Source organism: Heterocephalus glaber, unplaced genomic scaffold, assembly GCF_053883595.1.
Source record: "Heterocephalus glaber isolate CG9 unplaced genomic scaffold, H.glaber_assembly_v1.0 deba00000613, whole genome shotgun sequence".
Lineage (NCBI taxonomy): Eukaryota > Metazoa > Chordata > Mammalia > Rodentia > Bathyergidae > Heterocephalus > Heterocephalus glaber.
In genome coordinates, this window is record NW_028258152.1 from 4,037,680 (window position 1) to 4,062,933 (window position 25,254).

Genomic DNA, 25,254 nt, shown 5'->3' on the forward strand with positions numbered 1-25,254 from the left:
TTAAAATGTTTTTTTTCTATGTTTAGAAAAGTAAGGGGGAAATTGTATGATCAGTAATATATAATGGCAAAGCTATCACAAGTGTTGAATTCAATTATATTTTAGCACACAAGCCAAAAAAATTTCTTCTCTTATTAGATTGGGGGGTGGGGGAGAAATGTAGGTTGTAACAGGAAATTCTTTAAACATAAATCATGTTTTCAGGGCACAACCAGAACAGCAGAGGCAACAATAAAACCTTCCCTCGGCAGTTGGAATTATTTTCAGGCCACATTTTAGATTCGGTGGTGCAGAGTCCTGAGCTGGAATTTTTTTATTTGTAGCACAGCTGTCAAATAAAACATTAACTAGAAAATTTGTTCTGTCAAAAAAGGGATATTCTAGTGCTTGTGGTAATATTTGATATTAGCGTGTGGAGAGGTAGACTGGTATTAAAGGAAACAAAAACTAAAGGTTGAGGAACACTTATGAGATTATCAGAAAATAATTTACCAAAAAGAGCAGCAGGTATTTATATGGTGTGATTTATTTTGGAGGAGCGAGCCTCAGTCTCATAGCAATAGCAGAGATGGCTGAGGAACACTACAGAAGAGGAAAAAGGAAACCTGAAAAAATAATGTTTTCCAGATTTGAGCCCAAAGTATAAACTGTATGACAATATGAAACTCTTTGCATGTAATTAATCAAATGTCCCTCCTTTGTATAAATATTCCAACACCCAGACTAAAGTTGTTCTGCCTTGTTATTTCACGGATCCGACCTTGTTCTTTTATTGTATAATACTTATCACTATTAATAAGTATCTGTTTGTATCACTTGTTCACATCTTTCTGCCCTGCCAGACAGTAAATCCTCTAAAGGCAGCAGCCGTGTCTGTTTACCACTGTATCCATGTAAAAAAGTGTGGTGCTTGGCACTTAGTAGGTGCTCAGTAAAGATTTGTGGAATGAAAAATAATTTTGATAACTTTTTGATCAAAAATTAAAACAGTAGAAAACTTTAGTTGAGAAACCATTGTGATTGAGTATACATTTTCCCCATGCTGAGCCCAGAGAAACAGAGCAGTGACTCAACTAGAGAGAAGTAATGTGAGAATCTGGAAAATTCTACTTCTGCATTTAATGTGGCCTTCCTCGGCTAAAATGTTCCACTTCCCCCATGCAGGAGCTGGGAATGAAGTAACTGGCCCCTGAGCGGCTGCTCTCTGCAAGCCCCTGGTACACCAGGCGCACCGGGCTTCCTCTGGCCTACCTGCCTCAGATTTAGTGCGTTCTTCCTCCTCTCCTGCAGCCCTCAGCTGCTGGGTTTCAAACCTGAAGCAGCCTGTGGCTGGAGAACCTGTTTGAATCACTCGCAGTTTACGCAGCCTCAGCATGTAAGTGCAGGCTGACCCGGAAGTCACTGTACAGACTCCATGATCAAAACATATCCACAGGATGGCATGTCCAGTTTCTTTCAGCAGGCAGAACATACTGACTTAACTTTGGGTTTTCTAATCATTGTTGCATACATTCAGCTAATTTTTGTCTTTTATCTCACATAACTTCTCACATAAAACCTACCTATAATCTAACTACGTTCATTTCCCTCTACCCCTCTTCACTTGGAAATGATGAAGATTACTGTATTTTCATATTTAATTTGCTTTTTAAACTTATTTATTCTTGAGTTCTTCTTAGAATATTCTCTTGATATAACCTAATTTAGTATGTAAAATGTTTGGGCAGTATGTGAAATGTTTAAAAGGTTGAAGAAATTCTGGAGTGATCACTTTGAACATTCAGCATCTGAAACACCCGCCTTCACTGAAGTCTTTGCTTCCCCTTTAGTCACAGGGAGGAAGAAAAAGGGTACTTTAATAATTTTCCATTTTGAGATGTAAATAATCTGATGTTGAAGTTACTGGTGGTAAGCTATGTGCAAGCCCGCCTCATGAGTGAAATCTGCCGCAGATAAAGGACACTGCAGCATTGCACTTCTAAGTTTGCAGCTTCTGTCACAAACCTTTGGGTTTATTAGAATAAAGAATTTTAAACATTTAATGTAAATACTTCCTTAGTTATACTTATTAACTTGAAAAGTTAAAAACACTTAGATGCCAATACTTCAATAAGACCTTAAGCTTTCCAATAGTTTATCATGCATTCCAGGCAACACTCAGAGGCTTTCTAGGCATGTTATTGCTTTTTTCAACTTAGTCTTTTTCTTGAACATATGAATTATAATCCTAAGGCCCCACTGAAACACTTATTTTTTTTAAAAAAGTCATGCTGAATATTAAGGGTAAACATCTTATGACTTCATGTGTAGATTCTGTAGATGTTAGGAAATGTTAGCTAAAACTAACTCTAGGGACGGCATGGAGGGGCCGCTACAGACATTGAATTGTTTAGACAAGTTCATGGGAATTATAACCACAGTCAATGGCCTTTTTTTCTGATACCTTTATGTAGACAGTTCTTCCTGTGTTTGAGGCCCTGGATATGTAGTGAGATGACTGGGTTCCTCTCCACTGTCCCCAGTAATTATCATCAAAGTTCTGTAATCTTGATTCCACCATCGTACCAAAGGAATTTCCATGAGTCAGATGATTAGGACAACGGAAGAATGACTCGGCTCAAATTGAAATCACAGTAAATTAGTCTTTTCGTAAAAACTTGGTCCACATAATCCTGGTTTGAAAAAGCAGAAATTCTCTCCAAAGTGATTTTTTTAAAAGGATAAATACATTAAATCTGCATTAATTTGGATTAGTCTGTATTTGTAAAATGTGAGTTACAGGGTGCTCTTACAGAAAGGCAGCTAAATTTTGTTTTATTTTGAATAAAATTTTGAACCACTCAAAGTAACTCAAATATTAAAATAGTTCCACTAAGGGTTCTTGTGGGCCTGCTTTAACCAGTAAACAGGATTCTTTTGTAATTTATAGTAACCACGCAGAAGTCCTCAGATATTATATGTTGAAATGGTTTAACATATGCCTTGCAAAACTGTTAATAGTCACAGAAAAGGGTTAGTGTGGGATCGGCTCAAATCATTGTGAAATCTGAATCATCAGAATCTGAGTTAACATAGCATCATGGTCTTCCACGCTATGTTTTCACTAGAATTTTGTTGTTTTTAATAGCAATTTTAAGGAAAACTGTTTTGTATTCCAGGAAAATTGATCCAAGTGGTATTTGGTCACTGGGATGTCGTCACTTGCCTCACTCGTTCTGAGTCCTACATTGGGGGAAATTGCTACATCCTCTCAGGGTCACGTGATGCAACCCTTCTGCTGTGGTACTGGAATGGAAAAAGCAGTGGGATTGGAGATAACCCAGGCGGTGAGTACACTTTTACAGGCGATTGTAGAATTACATGTTGCATTGCAGATTACCTTTTCAGTATGGAGAGTGAAGCTGAATATCAGGTACTTCTAATTTCTTATTTATAACTTGAGAAACATCTAGATAGCCTTGTTACTAAAACAATTTTGTGGTCATTGATAATTAAGATACACTCGTGAAATTTTGTGTGTGTGATAAATTATGATCCCAAAATGCCGATTTTTCATTGGAAATGGCTGTTTCCAAATAAAATAGAGGTGTTTTATTTGTGAACAATAAGATATAAAAGAACAATCATATATTATCTTGTTTATTGAATTCATATTTTTTAAAGAGCAAAATAAAAATTATAATTTCATGGAAATCTACCAGTCTTTATAAAATTATGCTTTCATTTACATGTTAAAAGATAAAGCAGGTCATAAAGGCCAATATGGAATATTCAAATTGGCTCTTGGTTTTTCAGATGGGAAATGAAAATGTTCACCAACAGCCTTAAATGTCTTTATGGAACTGTGCTAACGGCAGTAAAACAAAAAATGTGTAACCATTTAAAATTGTAATTCACAGAAGGCAAAAAAAGGAAGCAGCTACCATTAAAATCAATCACACACAGCTGCAGAAAAGAAATGGCTTTAGTAAAACACATTAAGAAGTAGGAAAAAACAATTAAAGGGACCACCTGAAAATTGAGAATTTAATTAAAATGATTATGACAACAGTGAAGAGTTCCCACAAAAATAGCTTTAGATTTTTACTTCATAAGGGAGGGCATTTTAACTGCTCTTAAATATTTACAGTTTCTTAATTTAAGCCAGTCCCAAGGTTAAGGAAGGATCATGTTGTTCCTGATTACTTTACCTGAATACTGTGGTACTTACATCTGTCACTCAGGTCCAATTCATGAAGCAATAGGAATATGTGTGAGCCCATCCTATTTTAGATGGACTCCTCCAAGCTGTGCCTAATGGATAGCATTTGTGTGAAAGTGAAACCTTTGTTCAAAACAAAGTAGTCAAATGGTAATAGTTTTTTTCAAATATGCAAAGTATTTTTCAAAGATATTTCGTATTATGTACAGAACAGATTTTGGAGTGGTAGGTAAATGCAATTTTTATTCAGTTAACCGTGTGTGTGTGTGTGTGTGTGTGTGTGTGTGTGTGTGTGTGTATTTATAGTGTGTATATATTCCTCATTTTAATCAAAACAGGCTTAATGCCCTACCTGAATAGAATATGAAAAATAATTTGAAGGCTGTGGATCTATATAGTCTGTGTGATCAGATCAAATTGTTGTGAGTACATTTGGTGGGGAGAGTGTGTTTATACGTGCATTTCACATATTTACACATATCTGTACTTCATATATAATTACAATAAAAATTTTAAAGATATAAATGTAGGAATTTTGTTTTCACATTCTTTGGAAAGTACGTCATGTTCTTTTTACTATGACACTAACATTCTGGTTCTTCTTTATGGCTTCTTAGGTTGGGTCACTACTTTCAATTTCTTTTCTTGTTTCTGTAAATCCAGTTACGAGATTCACTAAATTATCTCAAGTGAACTTGGATTCAACACGGATAATAAATCTACCATTTTGTTGTCTCAGAATATTTAAGGAGAACTTTTTCTTGCCTTAAATAATGTAAGATGTTTCACATCTGTATAGCAATCAACACATTCACACACACACACACACACACACACACACAGACGCAAGCAAAGGTATATGATTTTTATAACCCATGTGTCTTAATCAACATTCTGAATTTTATCCAGTCATTACCAATGTGTATTCTGAGAACTGGCTAAAACTTATTAGGTATATTTGTGTGTAATTTCTGTTGCATTTCAGAAATTTAAGCATGTTTTGAAATTAAAAATGTTCAGCTTTTTCAAAAGGAAAAGAGTATTACATCTTTACACATATAAATCAATGTATCTATATATTTACTATATATACTTTATGTATTTAATAATATATATACTATACATATTTACTTTTTATATTTAAGTACCTTATAAATTGCCCTGGAGATGGTTTTTACACGCATGTCCTTAAAAAAAATCCAGTAGGAGTAACCAAATCCAAAGCATTGCAGGACAAGAAAAATCCAAGTTCTCTGTCTCGGTGTGGTTCCTCTCCGTTGTAAAATGAAAGCAACAGCAGTAATGGGCTTAAGGTGTTCTCAGAAGCACAGGATGCTCAGCCCAAATAAATCTCCACACAAACACCATCTTGTTGGCATTAGGGTACATATCATAATGTTGCATTTTTCATGAAGCACTTCATCTGTACTCTGTTATTATCTGTAGTGTGGTGGACATTAACTCCTAGTAATGCCAGTAATGAAGAGAAAAAATAAAGAATAACATAGCAGCACATCTAATACACGTTTTAGAAAATTGTAATGTTTCTTAACTGAATCAAATTACCTTTCTCAAAGTGAACCTTGTCCTTTCTGGCCATTTTATAACATCTGATGTCCCAATTTAATTTTGTTTCAGCTTTGAAGGATGAATCTGGGAGAAAGACAAATAGGCACTTTTTCATATTACGGGAATTTACACACATTGGAATAGAAAAATGAAAGAGCCAGTGTAAGCTTTTTGAAAGAAAACAATGAACAAAAACAAAGACATTTTTACTGTGTGTAAACTGTTTTCAGCATCCACGCACGCTGGTTGAGATTTCCTAAGCCTCTGCCTGGCTGATGGCTCTACCACACAGGCGCCGAAGGCCGTGCCGGCCAGCGAGGGGCCTCAGGTTGAGCTCATTCACACGCCGTCTCTCACGTGCAACAGAAGTGACCTTTGCGAAGCGCTCAGGCTTTCACCTTTGCAAGACGGCCTATAAATGCACATGATGCCTCATCTTTAAATTTTTGATTTTAGACTTTTTCTTTCTTGAAAGGAAAATAAGTAAATGAAAAAAAACCTAGGCTATTGCTTCTTGTGCATTTTATAGCACTCGTTCTGCTACATAGTCATTTCTATTTATAACCCACGAGAATAGCTAGTAATTGTGTTTTCTAGAGTCATAAGGCTGTGTGTCCCATTTTCTCCATATCTGATGATATTGGTGCTGTATATACTGTTGATAGCTATCTAACTATTTTTTAAGAATATGCTATCCTATATTAATACACATATACTTGAGCAAAATCTGGCTAATTGAAACTGTAGAAAACCTATAAACAGTATAATTCGGGCCTTTTTAAAAAGACACAGATGTTTTCTGAAACCTGCCTAGAGTACGTAGCAAAAGTCTTGCCTTTCTGCATCCCAGACAGTTCTTCATCTTTCACTCTATGTCTTGGGATTATTATCTGCTGTGGAATGCAGTTTGTTCAATGAGAAGAAAACTTAAAAATAGAATTCCATTTAGTTGTGGGTTTCTAAGATAGCATTAACTGATACAGATTTCAATGAGAGATGTTTTCTACATGGAAGCACAATGCCTCTCTTTTCCTGGTGCCCTCTGTGTTTCGGGACGAAATAGGGTCCAACAGCGTTTTCCTTCAGAGTAATGCTGTCCAGACTGCTCATTTCCAGGTTCTGTAGAAAATGTGCCTGGGTACATTGGACTGGTATTTAAATACTTTAAACTTTGACAAATTTTATTTAGTTAGATAAGGAAGATGAAAATGTACAAAATAGTTGTTATTTATTGGCTATTTTATATTACATTAACAAATAGTAAACTTGAATTTTTCAAATTAAATGCTTATTAGACATTTTTAGGTATTGGGGTAATGTTTTTAAAGCCAGAGTTGATTAGCTTTCCAAGCAAATGGCTGCTGACGGCGAGGTGTTGCATAGATTTGTGTGTAGTATTTCAGTAAAGTAGTTTTCCGTTCTTGAGTTCTGGTTTTGATTTGATTGAAAGGTGGCATATTTTTCCTCTTTTCACTCAGACATGCTAACCTATGTCAGCTTTCTCCTTTATGGGAATGGCGTCTCCTGAAGAAAACCAAGTTTTGTTGTTTTTTTTTTTTTTCATAACAAGATTCTGTTCTTTAAGAGCATTTCAGCACCATTAATTAGAAAGAAGGTTTTATTAACCACAAGGCTGGCACTAACAGACCACAGAGCTGTTTTTTAAAGTACTGTATGCCATGGCTGCCCTGCTTTTTCTCTGTCTGAAACTTCATTTTGTTATACTCTCATCAATCACTTAAGTCATTACCGTAAATCCTACTGTTGTTAATTTTACTAGTATCACCCTAATGAGACATTCCTGCTATAATTAAAAATGAATTCTAACTTTAAGGCATTCTAAATTTTTTTTAATGAATTTAGAATGATCTTGCCATATGACTATAAATACCACTGATACACAGGAAGACTACCCATCAAGTCTGTGAGAAAAGTAGGATCATAATACATCAGGTGTGAATTATTTACTGGTCGCCTTTGCACATATGCTTATGCATATGTATATTTTTGTGCACATATTTAGGAATTATGTCCTTTTTATCATAAAGCCGAATATGTTTTACCGAACCTACTGAAAAATCCTTATTCTTTGTCTTGCCAAAATATAGGTGGATGTAACACAAATAGCCTTCCTCTCTGGAAGTAGGTGGCCTAGAGCACCACCTGCTGGATATCTGGAGACTTAACATTGGGAAGTGGGAAAATGAGGGCTTGGAAACACAGGTGTACTTTGTTTTTTAATTGCCTGGAATATGTTATTTATGGATCACACATGCCAAGATGTGTACATCTGTGTTGAACCATATATGATTTTTTTAAGAACAAATCATTTTAATCTTTCTTTTACCCCAACCCTACCCTGGATTTGGAGCTTTATAATAAATATTTTAAGGAAAAAGTAAATGTAATATATGCCTATAACACAAAGCACCACAATTTCTCATGAGATAAATTGACATTATCGATTGCAGGTCTTTAGCAAGCTGCAATTAGAGAATATTGTTTAGGGGATATTTTAAATTTAGATTCTTTATGTTCACTAGATTTTGCATATGAAAACAATGCTTGAGACAAGTAGCCTGTTTATACTTGGGGTGTGACTCTTGATCTGATTCTTTGCCAGGGGCATGAGCTCTTGTATGTATCTCATCCAAAGCTTCCCTTTGGACTTACTTGTGGAGTGCATCATTGTGCTAAGACTACCCTGTGTTTTTCTTTTTTGGGGAGAATTCATCAAGCAGGGTTTTGAAGCAGTCTGTTGGCAGTGTTGAAGTTCGGGTGACATTAAAAGTTTGTCTATGAAATTCTCCAGAAGGTCCAGGATGTTTAGTGCTCCATGATGTAATGCAGGCCCTCAAGTTCCAGCAAAACAACTCTGTATTTACTGCTTGTAACTAATAGTAGATGTGGTAAAAGGAATTATATTCATATGGCAAATGAATACAACCTTAATGTGCACCATATGCAGAGTGGTGGGGTGATGTGCCAATATATCACATTTATTTACCTTGTTTGGTTGTAGAGAAGAATGACTCTACCATTCAGCCCATAGGCAATAGCCATTTAAATATGAGAACAGAACTGATGATTTATGTCCTCAAATTGAACCTGAGTATCTTCATATATAGACTTTAATCTGCCACACCAAAGAAAGCTGGCTGATACTTTATACTCAGATAGAAGTTTTAATTTCAAACAGTGGCTGGAATTAATCTGTGGCGGTACAAATTCCCTCTGAGCGTCACTGTACGGGCTCTTGAGGGAATCTGGGGGTGTCTTTCTTCATTTCGGAGCCTGAAAACAACTCTGAAACTGTGAGCTCTGTGCTGCTCTCCCTGTAATCCATGAGGATTCTGCTGCTCATTTTTCACCTACTAATAGTTTAGAGTAATTTTTCTCACATTCAGATTTTGAATTCGAAGTGTTTTTAGAGAGGAAAAACATTACTTAGAATTCTTTCCTCCTTCTGTGGCTTAACTCTGCATGATTGGGCTGGGGATTTAGCTCAGTGGGTCCGGCACCTGCCTTGCAAGTGCAAGGTCCCGAATTTGATCCCCAGTACCAAAAAACAAACAAACAAAAAAAACCCAAACACTACATGATTATTGGTTAGGTTTTATCTTTTATTTTTAGTTTTTTTAGGTTTTATTCTTATAGCTTGTAACTTGCCATAACTAGGAGATTCTTTATTTCCTGAGGGTAAGGTCAAGGTGTCTTTAATAGATGTAAAAACCTTCCATAGTTTTCAGAGTACCTTACTTACGAATTTTAACAAAGAAACAGGGAGGAAGATACATTACAAAGAATTTTAAGTGATTTTAATATTTTGGGTAAGTAGATTTTAAAATTTTAATTTATATTCATAAAAATGCTCTTATCTCAACAAAGTTTATTACAATTTTCTACCTGTCTGTATTCTTTTTGATGGTAGAATTTTTAATATTTATGTTACTAGACATTTATATGCAGCTACAAGAGCTATGGATGAATTAGAGCCAAAGATCAAGGTCTAAGGGAAATCAGTAAATGAAAAGTCTCAAGAGAGTGGGAAATGGGCTGAGCATGGTGGCACATGCCTATAATCCCTGAACTGTGGAGGCTGAGGCAGGAGGATTGCTGCAAGTTTGAGGCCAACCTGGGCTGCATAGTGAGACCATATCGCAAAAACAAAAGCAAAAAACAAATAAAAGTAGGAAAAATGTATATTAGTTGAGTTTGATATCTCTAAGTAATACAGTACCATATAACCATTAACAAAGATATTTTTACATCTGTAATATTGACATGGAGGGATATGCTCTCAGTATTGCTAATTGTAAAAGACCAACAAACTACACAGATACTATCATACAAGATTTTATGCCTATATGTGTATGTACTCTACATAATATACTCATAATATATATTATGCATATAAAAATCTAGAATGACAGCCAGACAAAATATTAGCAATGTTTAGTTCTAAGTGATGCAGGGCGGGAGCTGGCACCCACACGGCCTCCCTGGCAGAGATGGCAGGCGGCGGGGACGTGCAAGTCGCGGGCAGCCTCCACCTGCTGCTCCTGGTGGCCTGGGGGCTGAGTCGGGGTGCCACTGCCTGGACGGAGAAGAATCATCACCAACCAGCCATTCTGAATTCATCTTCTCTTTGGCAAATTGCAGAAGGCACCTATATTTCTGAAATGTGGCAAAATGACTTACAACCTTTGCTGATAGAACAGTATCCAGGATCCCCTGGAAGCTAGGCTGCTCGTCAGCACATCATGAAGCAAATTCAGAGACTTCAGGCTGACTGGCTCTTGGAAGTAGATACATTCTTGAGCAAGACACCCTATGGGTACCGGTCTTTTTCAGATATCATCAGCACTCTTAACCCCACTGCCCAGTGACACTTGGTTCTCGCCTGCCACTATGACTCCACATATTTTCCCCATTGGGACAACCAGATGTTTGTGGGAGCCACTGACTCAGCTATGCCCTGTGCAATGATGTTGGAACTTGCTCATGCCTTAGACAAGCAACTCCATTCCTTGATGAATGTCTCAGATTCCAAGCCAAGTCTGTCACTCCAGCTAATTTTCTTTGATGGGGAAGAGGAATTCCTTCACTGATCTCCTCAAGATTCTCTGTATGGGTCTCGACACTTAGCTCTGAAGATGGCATCAACCCCGCACCCACCTGGAGCAAGAGGCAGCAACCAACTTCATGGCATGGATTTATTGGTCTTGTTGGATTTACTTGGAGCTCCAAATCCAACATTTCCCAATTTTTTCCCAAACATTGCCTGATGGTTTAATAGACTTCAGGCAATTGAACATGAACTCCATGAACTGGGTTTGCTCAAGGATCATTCTTTGGAGAGGAAGTATTTCCAGAATTTTGGTTCTGGAGGTATTATTCAGGATGACCATATTCCATTTTTAAGAAAAGGTGTTCCAATTTTGCATCTGATACCATGTCCTTTCCCTGAAGTCTGGCACACCATGGATGACAATGGAGAAAATCTGGATGAGTCGACCATTGACAGTCTAAACAAAATCATACAAGTGTTTGTGTTGGAATATCTTCATTTGTAATATTTTGATTTATTTCATTGTAATTGCTTCCATATCGAATTCAAAAGTCAAAGCATCATTTAAAATAATCTGATCTGTAAGTGTCTTTGAATATGGGATCCATGAATCATAGAATTATATATTTTCAATTGCTCATTAATTTTTATCTAGAGATAAAAAGGGAACATGTAAAGAAAACAAAACAAATCTTTCAAAAGCTCATTTAGATAAAGACTACAAAATGAAACCAGATTCACTTATTCAATACCATAGACTTTCAAACAGTACTAAATATGATGATGCTGTGCAATATATAGCCTTAATTTTATGATTTTTCATACTTGGGAATCTATTATACAATACAAAATGGAGATGTACTTTGAAGGCTTTCAGCCTTCCTTGAGAAATCTTTGTAGGGTTAATTTTATGGAAATTAAAATCAGAATTAAAAAAAAAAAAGTGATTCAGGGCCAGGGATTTAGCTCAGTGGTGCTGTGCCTGCCTCATGAGTGCAACGTCCTGAGTTCGATTCCTGGTCCCTCAAACAAAACAAAACAAAGCAAAAAACTTATATAAGTGCTGGAATTTGGGAACAGTTTTTCATTTTCTTCTTCATAATTTGCTAACTTATCTGGATGCCTAGCAGTGAGTATGTCTTACTGTGATAGAGAGAGACAGTGGAGATGCCCTAACTTGGGGAAATGTACCTGACTGTTGTAATACACCTTAGCCACCCACCCTAGGCCTTGAGACTAGCGGGTATTCCTAGTTGTAGCCAAATTCAGACGGATTGTCCAGCCAAGTTGAAAAGTCTAAGACAAAGGTAAACAAGAGAAATCAAAGTATAACTTCTAAAAGTTAAGGTGTATTTTCTCCTTGACAAGAAACAAAAATAGTGAGAATCATCTCTGACACGTGGCACAGGATCGGAAGCTGTACTTTCACTGAAAGTAGTTTTTATAACAAAGGGTGAGAGAAAGCAGCATTCTTCTTTCATTGCTGCTGCCGCTGCTGCCAAGTGATAACTCAGAGGAAGCTGACGAGAGGCCAGGCACCGTCTAAAGCTCTTTGTGTCAGCGCAGCCCTCAGAACGCCCTGTGTGGTAACCACCCTTACCATGCATCTTTTGTAGATGAGGCCCAGAGAAGCCATGAACATGGCTTTCCTTTCTGCTCTGGGCCCTAAAGCTCCATGATCTCCATGCTAGAACTGTAAGAACTTGCCCAACGGAGCTCGCCTCGCTAGTGGGTGCTGGCGTGTGGGTATATTGTCTTGCTTTCTTTTTTGTTGTTGGTGCTGGGGATTGAACCCAACATGTGCTCTGTCACTGAGGTACACTCCTACCCACTAGGATTTTGTATTTTAAAAATATTATCACATATACACCTGTGAGCACATACTCATACAAACTCAATTTTTAAGGTAGTTTCAGAGGATGATTCCAGTGTCATATGTTTTTATATATATTATACAGAGGGGATGAGAACTGTCATAAACCAAGAACTTATAGTTTTAAACCAACATTATCTAATATTCATTAATAATATTAGTAATGAGCCGGGGATTCAGCTCAGTGGCACCACGCCTGCCTTGAAAGTGCAAGGTCCTGAGTTTGATCCCCGGTACCCCCCCCAAAATAATAATAATAATTTTAATATTATTAACAAGAGAAAGCTACCAAATGTTCTGTCTTGGGGTTGTCACACCCTAAATACAGGTGTGACATGGCCTCTGTATTCATGTGCAGTCACATAAACATATTTTCACCAAAATGACCATGATGAATGGAGAGGTGAGGAGGGAAAGGGTTGTTAGAGACTGAATGAATAGAACAGATTTCAAATACTTTTTCTTTGCATAATTAAAATGTAGTATAATTCCCACTGAAAAAATCGGAAGCTAATGGAAAGGTTTAAGAAACACTTAACAGCTACCCCATTTCCACTTCAGCAAAGCCATTTCCTTTCTTGATTTACCATTATGGTGAGCCACATGAGAAAGCTTACTGTTCAGTTTTCACAGGAACATTTTGTAGAAATCAACTGTAATTAAAATGGAACAAAAGGCACATGTAAGACCCAAGTGTCTTTCTTTAGGAAATATCTGGCATATCTTATACAATATTTAGATTTTTGTTACTTTAAATCTGTATATTCTTAACAACTTTATTATGGATTTAATATTTTTTTCTTAATCTGTAAGGAGTGGGGAAACAGCTCAGTGCCAGTATACTTGCCTAGCACGTATGAGGCCCAGGGTTCCATCTAAGCACCACAAAAACAAAATACCATACCCAATTTCAAAATGAATTCTCTTATTAAATTTTTATTTTATGAAGCCTAACAAAGCCAGGTTTCATACTTTACTTTTCTAATAGATTGAATGCTAGTAGATTTTACTAATGTAGAAAATGACATTGATTGTTTTTAAGGACTCTTGTTAATTTTAAATAATGATTTTGCATATAAAGTGGTTATAGTAAGTAGTTTGGGTGTCAGTATTGTGTTTTGGGCCCTGAAGATCATAGGTCTTTATAATTTACATGGCTACAGTAAGAAAGCTCACTGACAAAAGTTGATCCAGTAATTGTCTGATTTATTCTGTGTAAGTACTCTACTACTAACCTACATCTCCAGTCACCAGTGATCATTTAAAGTCAGGTCCTTTTCAAATAAAAGGCCAATTTTATTCTTTTCCTTATTTCCACAGTGCATGGCACACAATACATATTCAATAAATGCTATTAATGCAGTGAAAGTGTGAAGGAATGGATGCAGGAGCAAGTGGGCTGTGTTAATTTATGACCCAGAAGTCACCTAATCTAAGTATTATTGGGAAGAAATAATTTTGTTTGTACAGAACCAAGATTAGGAAAATGTTGAGCCCACTTCATAGATGCTGTCATGGCTGTGTCTGGATGCCCCCCAAAGCCTCATGCAGTTGTAGGTGGGGCTTTTCCTGAGGTGCCTGAGTGTAAGGTGTGTGACTGATTGATGGAGGGGCTAGGCCTGAGGGCACTAGGGTTAAAGGTGTGAGTGCTCCCTGCCCTTGGTAGTCTGGACAAGATGAAAGGGGCAGTAAGGCACTAGTAAGGTCCCCGTGTTGCTTTGCTACCTTGTGGGCTCCATGAACTGTTTCTCCTCTGGGATGCCCCTCTGCCACGTGCCACTCTGCCTCGGAGCCAGCCAGTTATGGACTGAGACCTCTACACACTGTGAGCCAAATAAACCTTTCTTCCTTTCACTTCAGGTGTTGGGTATTTTGTCTCAGCAAGGAGAGGAAAGTAAGACAGATGCTGTTGCAGAGACAGTGAATATATGAATTGAGGGGATTCACTCTTCTGATAGCAAAGGAGAACTTTACAGTGCATTTTAAAGTGATTTAATTTTCATAAGACCAAGGAGATGATGCCAGAAATACTAAGAGCTTTAATAATTTTTAAAAAATAACAAAAAGTTTGCCAGAAATATATGTCTGGTCTATTTTAACCTGGATTATTAATCCCTTTTGCCTTAAATGGACATACATCTTAAGAAATACCTTTTCATTGGATATTTATGAGCAGTATACTAGAGAAATTACTGTTTCCTCTTTCCTTCCAGGTATAGAATTTTAAGTAGTTCAGGGTCCATTTGATGGAGAAACATAACATTATGAGGGTGCCAAAGAAACACACTTAATAAAAACATTTGCTATTTGTCCATGGTGTTAAAGTAATTCAGATAATATTTTAAAACATAGGCCCAATATGAATGGTAAAAGGATATTCTAGAGCTCTAGCTCTGTTAAATGCAAGTTGGGTTGTTACAATAGTATAAGTTATTAGTGTTGTTCACTATTATGTGCTGAGGAAAACACATCTTTAAAACCTGGTGTGTCCTGGTATTCAGGGAAGGATTTGTGCTGCCTTTAATCTCAGTGACTGGTTCATCTTCCTGTAAGCCATCCATGAAGATGCACACAGCATCCTTTCCAGCCTTTGGTCAGGATTTGCATCAGTAGTCATAAACCTGCTTTCTGGACAAAGACCCTTTCCTTTGAAGTAATTGCTCCAGGTTTTCAAAGCATCCTAGAAGCCTGTCCTCTTTCTCTTCTTATTTTCCTTTAAGAGTTTGAAGTGTAGCTTCTTAAACGAGCAGCAAGGTAAAATTTTCTCTCCGCGTTATTGAAAGACATGATGAGTTTTCAAGCGGTAAGACTTTTAAGAGTTCTTAGGCAAATCTGTTCTGCTTCATGATGTACCTTTTATTAGATCCTACTATCCCAGCAAGCAAATATAAAAACTGTTTGTGTCCATTAACTATTACAAGTCATAATCAAAAGACTTAGCCTGAATTTTTCTGAAGACTCTTCCCCCCTCCCTGTTCTTCATTTGTGTTAGAGACCCCAGTGAGAGACTGGTGATAGTTTCGGAATCTTTAAAAATAGTAAATGGCCAGAATCATCTTATTTGCGCTGTTTGTTCCCTCTGGATGTTCACCCTGCGAGCTGACAAGTGGAAGGAAAAGGGGGAATGCTTTCCTTTATGTGGGCTGTTGTCACGTAGACTCTGCTATGGTCCAGGACATCAGTGTATGTATGGGGTGTGACCAGTAAAAAGATCAACCCCATGAGCCACACAGGAAGGCCATGTTCTGGCTCCAGTGTTATCTCTCCCCTTAGTAAGTTCATTCCAGATGGTTCCCCAAATGTCTGTTCAACTTAAACAGTTTGTATTTGTTTGATTTTCATCCTATATTATACAATTACATTTTTTGTAGTGAAATTTTAATATTTAAAGCTCTTGGTTTGTTGGAATTTACAAAAATCCAGCAGGTCTTTCTTTTGAATATACTTGTTTGACAAGGAAAAAATGGAAAGAATGTTCAGTCTATGGAGCAGACAAGAAACGGACCACAAAGCTGAGTGCATAGGCAAGAGTGCAAACCCTTTTGGTTAGAGTGAATGATCTCTTGCCTGATGCTGTTGAACGAGGATTTTGAGAAGCCATGCAAGTTCAGCTCCTACAAATTCAGGGAGTTGAGCACATCTCTTTATGGGAAATCCAACGAGTGTTTCTGAACCAGTTACCTGAGAAGAACCTAAAGAACCAAAGTCTGTGCTTATGCATTTGATTTGTTGGGGGGACTCCCCCCCCCCATTTTCCTAACCCGTTTCTTGGATAAGAAAACATTTTGCCAAACTTTGAAGCCAAAGTCCTAGCACCAAGCAGGTCTTTGTTTAGATATCAGGCCCTAGAAAAGAGGGCTGGGAGTGCAGCTTTTTTTTTAGTTTCAGAATTATCTGTATGTGTCTTCTGACTTGGGGAGTGAAAATGATTTGGTATAATTTGGGTTCTTGAAATTAGTATTTTATAGGTCAAACATACTTATAAAAACTTAATTATGAGTTTACAAAAAAAGAATGCTTACATCTTAGCCCACTTTCTAGGGCTAATCAGGAAGCTGCCTAAACTATGGCTTTATAGCCGTAGAAAAGTCTTAGTAGGATATTTCAGCTCTCTTAAAGGAGGAGATGCAATTGACAGCAGTCTGTTTTCTTCCTCCACTGTGCTTGTGAGAAACTAGTCTGAAATGTAGAGCACAAAAGCCTACGTGCTCCCTGACACTGCCCTCTGGGCCCCGGACCCATCTGCCTGTTGTTTACTTTGCTCCAGTGGAGATTGTTTCCCTTCGCCATCAGTTCTTCAGACCTTCAGCCTCACAGAGGAACCCACGGCAGTTCGAGTCCCAGCACAAATCTCACCCCTCACAAAAGGGCAACTCAGGAAAGCCAACAAAAAAGGATAATCACACAGAGTGTATTCCTTACCTCCTAACAATTTTAATTGCTGATTTTAAAAAGCTGTCGGTAGATGTAGACAGTAATTTCAAAAATAACATTGTATGCTATTTTGCGGAATTTAGAACTTCATGGGAAAAGAAGATACCATGAATCAGGGCTAAAGTATCGTTCACTTTTTAAAGCATGGCATATTCTGAATTTTGTGGCAAAAATTATCACTGACACAAAGTTAAGTAGTTCAGATTGGCATACATTGTTTGCTTCTTGCCTTAAAATTTTCTCCAAAGTTGTGGACTTCTGAAGAAAAAAAACTGGCTTTATGACAATGTTGGGTAAACTTTTTTTTTCTAAGTTCTTTTATTGGTACATTTTAGGTATACAGTATGTTTACATTTATCATTGGGTGCTTGTACCTGTACATGATGTATCTTGGTTATTTTTTCCCCATTCCCTGGGCACCCTTCACCCCTTCGCCCCTCCCTATTTACATAGATTTCATTTCCATTTCTTTTCTTTTCTCATAATTTTTCCTTTCCCTTCTTTCTTTTCCCCTTCCCCTCCCTTCACCCCTACATCTTTGAACCTTTTTTCCTATTTCAAATTATCAGTTATTCATTTTAATCATTTTAACCCTTATTTACACTTTCAGTTTCTCACACCAGAGAAACTATTCGGTATTTACACGTGTGTCTTATTTATTTCACTTAGGAGTATGGCCTCCATATGCATCCATTTAGCTATGAATGTCTCTAGTTTCTCATTCTTTATGGCTGAGTAGTACTCCATTTTATTAAAAACCACATCTTCTTTATCCAGTTTCCAGTTGATGGGCACTTGGGCTGTTTCCAAGCTTTAGCTATTACAAACTGTGCCTCTATGAACATGGGTGCACATATATCACTGTGGTATGATTCTTTCAATTCTTTGGGGAAGATCCCCAGCAGGGGAATAGCGGGGTCAAATGGGACTTCCAGTCCTAGTTCTTTGAGGTATCTCCATACTGATTTCCACAGTGGTTGCACCAGTCTACACTCCCACCAGCAGTGGAGCAGGGTTCCTCTTTCCCCACAGCCCCGCCAGCATTTGTTATTGGTTGATTTCTTGATAGCCATTCTTTCTGGAGTGAGGTGGAATCCCAGTGTTGTTTTCATCTGCATCTTTCAACCAGTGATGTTGAACATTTTTTCATATATTTATTTGGTGCTTTTACTTCTTTGTGTGAGAAATGTCTGTTCATTTCAGATGCCCATTTTTGAATTGGGTCTTTCAATTTGGGGGGTCTGATTTTTGTCAGTTCTTTATATATTCTAGATAGTAGTCCTTTGTCTGAGGTGCAGCTGCTAAAAATTTTTTCCCACATTGAAGGTTGTCTCTTAGCTCTGTTGGTGGTTTCTCTTGCAGTGCAGAAGCTTTTTAATAAGATGAGAGCCCAGTTGTTGATTCTTTGTGCTAGTTCCCGTGCTACTGAGGATTTGCTCATAAAGTCTTTTCCGATGCCAATGTCTTCAAGAGTTCTACCTAACTTGTCTTCCAGCAAGTTTAGTGTTTCTGTCTTAATATTTAGATCTTTAATCCACTTAATGTTGGGCAAACTTTTTAACTAAGGGGGGTGTGCCCTCCAAAGCATTAGACGTGGAATCAGATGGAACCAAGCCTTCTGTGCCCCTTCACCCCTCCATTCAGTCTGTCAGCATCCCCCTTACAACTAAGCATGCAGGCAGAGTTGGGCCTGACCTAAGTCACCTTCAGAAGCACCTCTAGTCACCAGGCCGCAGGGACACTGGGGACACAGCTGTGTGAATGCACACGCTGGAACTGCTGGATGTGCTGCGGGGCCGAGGGCCTCTGGCTGCGGGTGGTGGGCCCGGAACTCAGGGATGGGCTCCTTCCCACAGGCACATGCCTGGTGTCTCATGGGTCCTGGGTCTCAGCACGGTCAGTAAGAGCTGCCTTCCTCCCGAACCACCCAGAACAGGCAGTTGGCATGAAGTGGCAGAGAACCCATGGCCCACCAGCAGGAACCCCTGCTTTGCAGGCTGGCTCCATTGGTGCCAGCAGTATTCATTTGCCCTTTGAAGTGCAAGTGTCCCTGACTTGGCAGCACTCTCTCTCCAGAGTGGGTGACTGCTCAGGACAGCTGCGTGTCTGGGGTGAGGATGACAAGTGCTTCTCCACAGAGGTGGACAGCTCGTGCTACTGACCTCCTTTCTGGGCACATCTGCCCCTTCTGGATTGTAGAGTTATGGTCATACCATGAAATCAAGTCCAAATCATTGCTCGGGATGCTGACAGAAGCCTGCTCTAGTTTCCCTGTGAAGGTGCTTCTGTAAGGGTGGAGGGCTCGTTCACACTCGTACCCTTCAGGCTAAATGTGGAACCCACTTGATCCTTGTGACTTGTCATGAACCAGAGCCATTGCAGTCACCTCTCTGTGGTGCAGCCCTTGGTGGTGTGCGTTGCTTTTTGTCTGGACAGAGGCACAGGATGACATGTTCTATCTGCCTGTGGACATGTTTTGAAATGTCTCACGTTATGTGGCTACTCCTCTGTGTCCCCTTCCCCACCTCTTGCCCTAAATTTTAGTCGGTCCTGGAAGAGTTACATGTGAGGGCTTAGGTTTTTATCCTCTGCCCTTTGAACCATAGAAAACTGTACTTGGTATGACTTATGCATCAGGAAAACACGTCACTGAGTAAACAGGTATTTAAGAGAGGGACTGCTTTGCGATATCCTGAATCCTTGGTCAGAGTGTCTTCGTCATAAAACTGTCTTCATCAGGGTTTCAGGGCCCTCAGAGGAAGAGGGCAGGAAGCTTGCCTTTGAAATGTAAATTAAGCCACAGTGCTGACTTTTTTGTTGTTGTTCTGGGGATCGAACTCAGGACCTTGCGCTTTCGAGGCAGGGGCCAGAACCACTGAGCTAAATCCCGAGCCCCATAGTGCCTACTTTTATATTGTCCTTCCCTAAACTCCCTCCTGGAGGGGCTCGTTTTATAGTATTTGGAAAGTATCTGAGACATTTTAGAATGCAGCTTTTTGTCATCTTTAACCCTGAACTTTCAACTACTTGATAATCCGTAAGGATTCCTTGACATTTAGCAACATGTGGTCCTCAAAATCAGACTGTACCATATAGGGCTGGGGATTTAGCTCAGTGGTTCTGTCGCCTGCCTCTCAAGCACAAGGTCCCGAGTTCCATCCCTGGTACCAAAAAAAAAAAACTGTCCTGAAATAGGATTTTGGACAAATTCTCAAACTGTAAGTTAAAGGGTTAGGCATAAGCTTAATCTGTATAAGCTTGAACTGCATAAACTTGTCTTCTGTGTCTGTCTTCTGCAGGTGAGACCACCACTCCACGGGCCATTCTGACGGGCCATGACTACGAGGTCACGTGTGCTGCCATCTGTGCCGAGCTGGGCCTGGTGTTAAGTGGTTCTCAAGGTAAAACTGAGGCCTTCGTAAAATGGAGATATTTCTTAGTGTCTTCCAAACCCAGCTACCAAAGATGAAGTTGCTTCCTTTTCTCTAAAACTTTAGCCTGTTACAGTGGCCCTTGGGCACATAGGGCTATTTAAGTTTAAATTAGCAAAAAATTAAATACCATTAAATTCCTTAGTGGCAGTAGTCCTATCTCAAGTGTTACATAGTCACATGTGGTTAGTTGCCATGGTATTGGACAGCCCAGATGCAAAACATTTCCATTACTGTAGAAAATTACTATTTCACAGCACTGCTGTAGAGTTTAAGGTGTTTCACAAATAGTAGTCCATTAATTTTCTCACTTCCGTGAGGCAGGAACAAGGCACATCTTTGTGTATTTGTTTATTTTTCTGTCCTCTGATTGGACTGGTTTCCATCTCACACCTGGACAGAAACTCTTGACCCTGTCTTTCAAATCTTAGGGCCGAGGCAGGGCCAGAAAGGCACTGAGGGGAGTGGAGAGGCGCTTGAGCTGGTGTACTTGAGCTCTGTGCAATTCGGGCCAGAGCTACTGAGCGAGCTTTCCAGGAGCACATCTAACAGTCCAGATCTCATCAGGGACAGAGCTGTTTGCAGTTCAGTGCTTCCTCACTGGAATCGTCCAGCCATCTCTGTCTCTTCCATGAAGCAGAAACAGTGCCATAATCTCATGTCTCCAGGCTGCTCTGGTGGGAAGCATAGAGTACTTGAGTCATTTTATCTGTCTCCAACTGTAACAGTCTAGCTAACAAGGCATATTAAACAGTAAACGGATTGTGTGAAAAATTTAGTTGGTCAGTGGAATGGGAATACTGAGCAAGAATTCTATAGCTATTGGATTTTTTCCTTCCTGTGTCAGTAATTTCATATATGCTGAGTTAATATGAGTGCTTGGACTATATGTGATCCAAATGAGACTGTCATCTGGCCATCCTTGCTTTGCACATTGTAGGGCTGTAAAAGTGACAGTGCAAGCTCAAACCAAGCCAGATGATTTCAATCAGTGGGAAATTTTATGATTATTCCATGGCCTCTAAGAATTTTTGTTAAAACATTGAAAAAGTTGGTATTATGTGTTTGTGTGGGTAAGAACATGAAAAATAGTAAAACATTTACTTAGTACGCTGTAATTTGAAACCCTAAGAATTAAAGCATTTTATTTCCTTGTGAAAAACTTCTCAGGGTGGTTTGAGCAGTGCTCATCACCTTCCCTCCACCTGTACCCAAAGGCTGAGCAGCTTTCCTAGGACTTTGGGCTTCGTCCCCTTTCTTTCTAAGTCCACACCAGCTTCCAACTGTTTATCTTTTGTGCTTTCGGTGCCATGAAATGAATGCCCACTAGATTTCCCTTAATGTGAGGCTTTCTGGTATCGCTTCTTCAGAGACTCCATAGACGTTGTTACAAGCACTTCCCTAATTAACATCACTGAGCTCCATTCACTCATGTGCTAGCTGTGTATCTAGGGTCTCAGCACTGTGCACATCACAGTGACAACTGTTTCTTCTGTGGTTATATTCAATTGAGGTTTCACTTTCAGCTTTTTCACTTTTCATTTTTCCATTAAGTTTCATCTTGGTTGCCCAGTACCCATTTTTCATGGCCCGTTTTTGTGAAGTAACATGCAAGTTTATCACCAGGAAACAAAGAAGCAACACAGCCACAGCATTTGCTGTCCAGGCATGAACTGAACAACAGAACTGTGGTTGCCAGTCACCTGCGTACTTGGAGAGAAGGGATGTGACTGGTCGTCATTTCTGTCACACAACTCTTACGTGGTAGGCTGTGGAGAGGAGCTAGCCAAGGAGTGTATTTTGTAATTGATGTGATAACCAAATGTTTAACTGTGCTCTCTGGGGAGCCTAGTGACACTGAGGAAATGATGACTGAAAATTCATGCACACTGGAGCTGGGCACAAGCAGAGTGGCTGCTTGCATTTATGTTGGAGATCACTAAAAAGGCATAAACTCCTGAATGGCCTGGGAAAAGCTGAGAGCCATATTTCCAAAGGCTTCTTTCAGGAGCCAAGCAAGGATCAGGAAGAAAGGCATCCATGTGGCCACAAGTGAATGAGGGAGGAAAGCAGCGGGCATGTACCCATTACCCCACTAGCCTGAGTTGTTACCTCTGGGGTCTTAGTCATCACATAGAGAGTTTGGTTCCTAGTCCTGTGCCTTGTGCGGAGCAGATGCTCAGAAACTGATGCTCTCAGTCTGGGCCCTGCGGGGTCCCTGGGAGTTAGTTGCAGTGGGGACACTGCTGCTTGCTTTGGGGACCACTTCACTGCCAAGGGAAAGTGGCAGAAGGAGCCTGTGTGAACTGTTAGGTGAGGGGTGACCGGGGCTCCCCCGGGGAGGGTGGTGAGCAGTGGGAGGAGGAAGACGGCGTGTGACAGGGCAGAGCCCAGGGCCGTGGTGCTGACCTCCTGGAAACATTCTCGGCTTGAAAGTTGTCCTGTTCTTCTGTCTGAAGTCTTCCAGTTTGTTTTACCCCTTGGGATAATGAGATTCTGTATAACTTCCTGTCTCTTGAGAAGTGAGCTGGAATGTGTACAGCTGGGCTTCTTGCTTCTTCCCGTGGAAGGGGAGAGCTGGCAAACATGAGGAGGACACGATGTAAAATAACCTACATGCAAGATGATACAGTTTTTACAAAGCTTTCTGCGGTGTAGGGCGACATTATGGTTCTGACTGATCGGTGCTCCAGTCTCAGGTCACAGCCAGGCTTGGTGGCACATACCTGTAACCCAGCCTAGCACACCCCACACACTCTAAAGACTCAGATCACATTTGTCTGTTTTATTTTTTTCCAGTGATGGGGATTGAACTGAGGGCCTAACACATGCCAGGCAAGCGCTCTGCCCCTGAGTCACACTGCATAATCAACTCTGCCTCGATTTCTCCCCTCTTCTCAGAAGGACCATGCCTCGTACATTCCATGAATGGAGACTTGCTAAGGACCTTGGAGGGTCCTGAAAACTGCCTGAAACCAAAACTCATCCAGGCTTCCAGAGAGGGTCACTGCGTCATCTTCTATGAGAATGGCCACTTCTGCACATTCACCGTGAACGGCAAGCTCCAGGCCAGCGTGGACACGGATGACAACATAAGGGTGAGTCCCTAGCAGGCTCTCCTGCTACCTTGATGTTTCCCTTGGTGGGTGGTAAGCACGTGGGGAGAGGGTTCCCTGAAGAAGCCTGTCTGGAGCTGTCGAGGGCCTCTTTTCCACGCCAGACGACATCCTGAAGGGCCCCTGGATGCCCACCCATCTGACACTTTGGAGCCCAGGCCCCAGCTGGGAGGCCGCTGCCCTACGCGGGCCTGGTAGCCGGCTGCAGCGTTCCCTGGCAGTGCATTTTTTTTTTTTAATCTAAGGACATTTACTGCCCACTGTTGCTTTCTGAGTATCAAGGCTAAAATAGCTTACACCTAAAACAGGCTGCTCTGCACAGTTTATAGGTGGGCATGTAGTGATTATGGTTGTTTTAGGTTAGCAGCTGAGGCGAGACTTGACTCCTTCATGGATAGCAGGACCCAGACAGGCCAGGGTAAGGCAGCTGGGCCTCACTCAGACTGTGCCGGTACCCGGGAAATGGTCACGGGCACGCTAGCAGGCCTCCGGCTGTTCCTGTGGGAGCTGCTTGCAGGGCCTGCCCATCTCTCCCCGGTGCGGGGCTCTCTCCTTACCGCCACTTTCCAGCGAGGCGTGGAGGTGCGCGTGCCTGCACACTCAGGGGACCCCAGACGTGGTGGGGCGAGAGTGCAAACACTAGGGCCAGGAGGCGTCAAGGAACAAGAGCTCCAAAACGGCTCTCCCTGGTCACCTCAAAGCCCTGGCTTTTCCGCCCATGCACCCTTCCTGTGTCCCTTGCTCGCCAGGGGTCTCTCAGTCGCATCCCACCGGCCTCTGCACACAGGCGTACACCACACGCACACTAGCTTTTATTTCTCCCTTCTTTCCCATAATACTTCACTTAAACCAAGTACACATCAGAGGCTTTTCCTTTCCTCTTTTCTTTACAATCATAATGCTGATAATCTGTCACTTTGAGCTGTGATTATATTGTCAGCTACACTAATAAATCTGTAAAATAATCTGACGGCCCTCTAGGGCCCCAGGCGTTCCTGTGGCATTCAGCCAATCCCGAGGCTGGGCCTGGAGGCCAGCAGGAGGCTGCCGTCTGCCTCTGGGCCATAGCTCCTCCCTCCCTAATACCTCCCCCTGGATCCTGGGTTTAAACAATCCATCGCTTTCCCCGGCATCCTGCACTTTATCATACTAACCTGCAAGTGGCAACTGTGCGATGAGGTCGAGCGGCTTAAAATGAACAACTAACTGCCCCTGGCTCCAGCGCCTGCCGCCTTCACAGCTCCCCACCTGGGAAGCCAGGGAGGAAGCTGCCGGCTGGGAAGTGGCTGCCCAGGGCAGGGTCTCCAGTAAGGAAAGGCGCTTGGAGCAAACCAGTCACCAGCCAAGGGCAGAAATGGAGTTGCTTGGAGATACTGAGCGCCCTGCAGGCTGCCTGGGGAAGCTCTGTGCTGACCAAGGCTTCCCACCTGTTTTTCTATACAAGCAGACTGTTCGGTGGCATTTTGGCTAATGCCTATCACAGTGCACCAATGAGACAAGGTTTAGGTGTTTCAGTGAATAACTTAAAGTAGGCACCCTGTATAGGGCAGTGACTATTT

At 40.5% G+C, this 25,254-nt stretch overlaps 1 protein-coding gene, 1 long non-coding RNA gene and 1 pseudogene across 12 annotated transcripts in view; 2 read left to right on the forward strand and 1 right to left on the reverse strand.

The window, feature by feature from the left end:
• The window catches only part of Lrba (LPS responsive beige-like anchor protein), a 711,450-nt gene that overhangs the window by 678,384 nt on the left and 7,812 nt on the right, over window positions 1–25,254 (forward strand). For all 11 annotated transcript variants that reach the window (XM_087205721.1, XM_087205722.1, XM_013067222.3 and 8 more), the window contains 3 exons: window positions 3,159–3,326; window positions 20,448–20,549; window positions 23,481–23,677. In XM_087205721.1, the coding sequence (XP_087061847.1) occupies window positions 3,159–3,326; window positions 20,448–20,549; window positions 23,481–23,677 (467 nt within the window). The remainder of the gene's footprint in view (window positions 1–3,158; window positions 3,327–20,447; window positions 20,550–23,480; window positions 23,678–25,254) is intronic.
• Window positions 3,325–13,372, reverse strand: LOC147829460 (uncharacterized). Its single transcript, XR_015449057.1, has 3 exons — window positions 13,302–13,372; window positions 5,768–5,854; window positions 3,325–5,665 (listed from the first exon to the last, which is right to left on the reverse strand). It is a non-coding gene; the product is annotated as an uncharacterized LOC147829460 (long non-coding RNA).
• On the forward strand, window positions 5,850–12,700 carry LOC147829461 (glutaminyl-peptide cyclotransferase pseudogene; annotated as a pseudogene).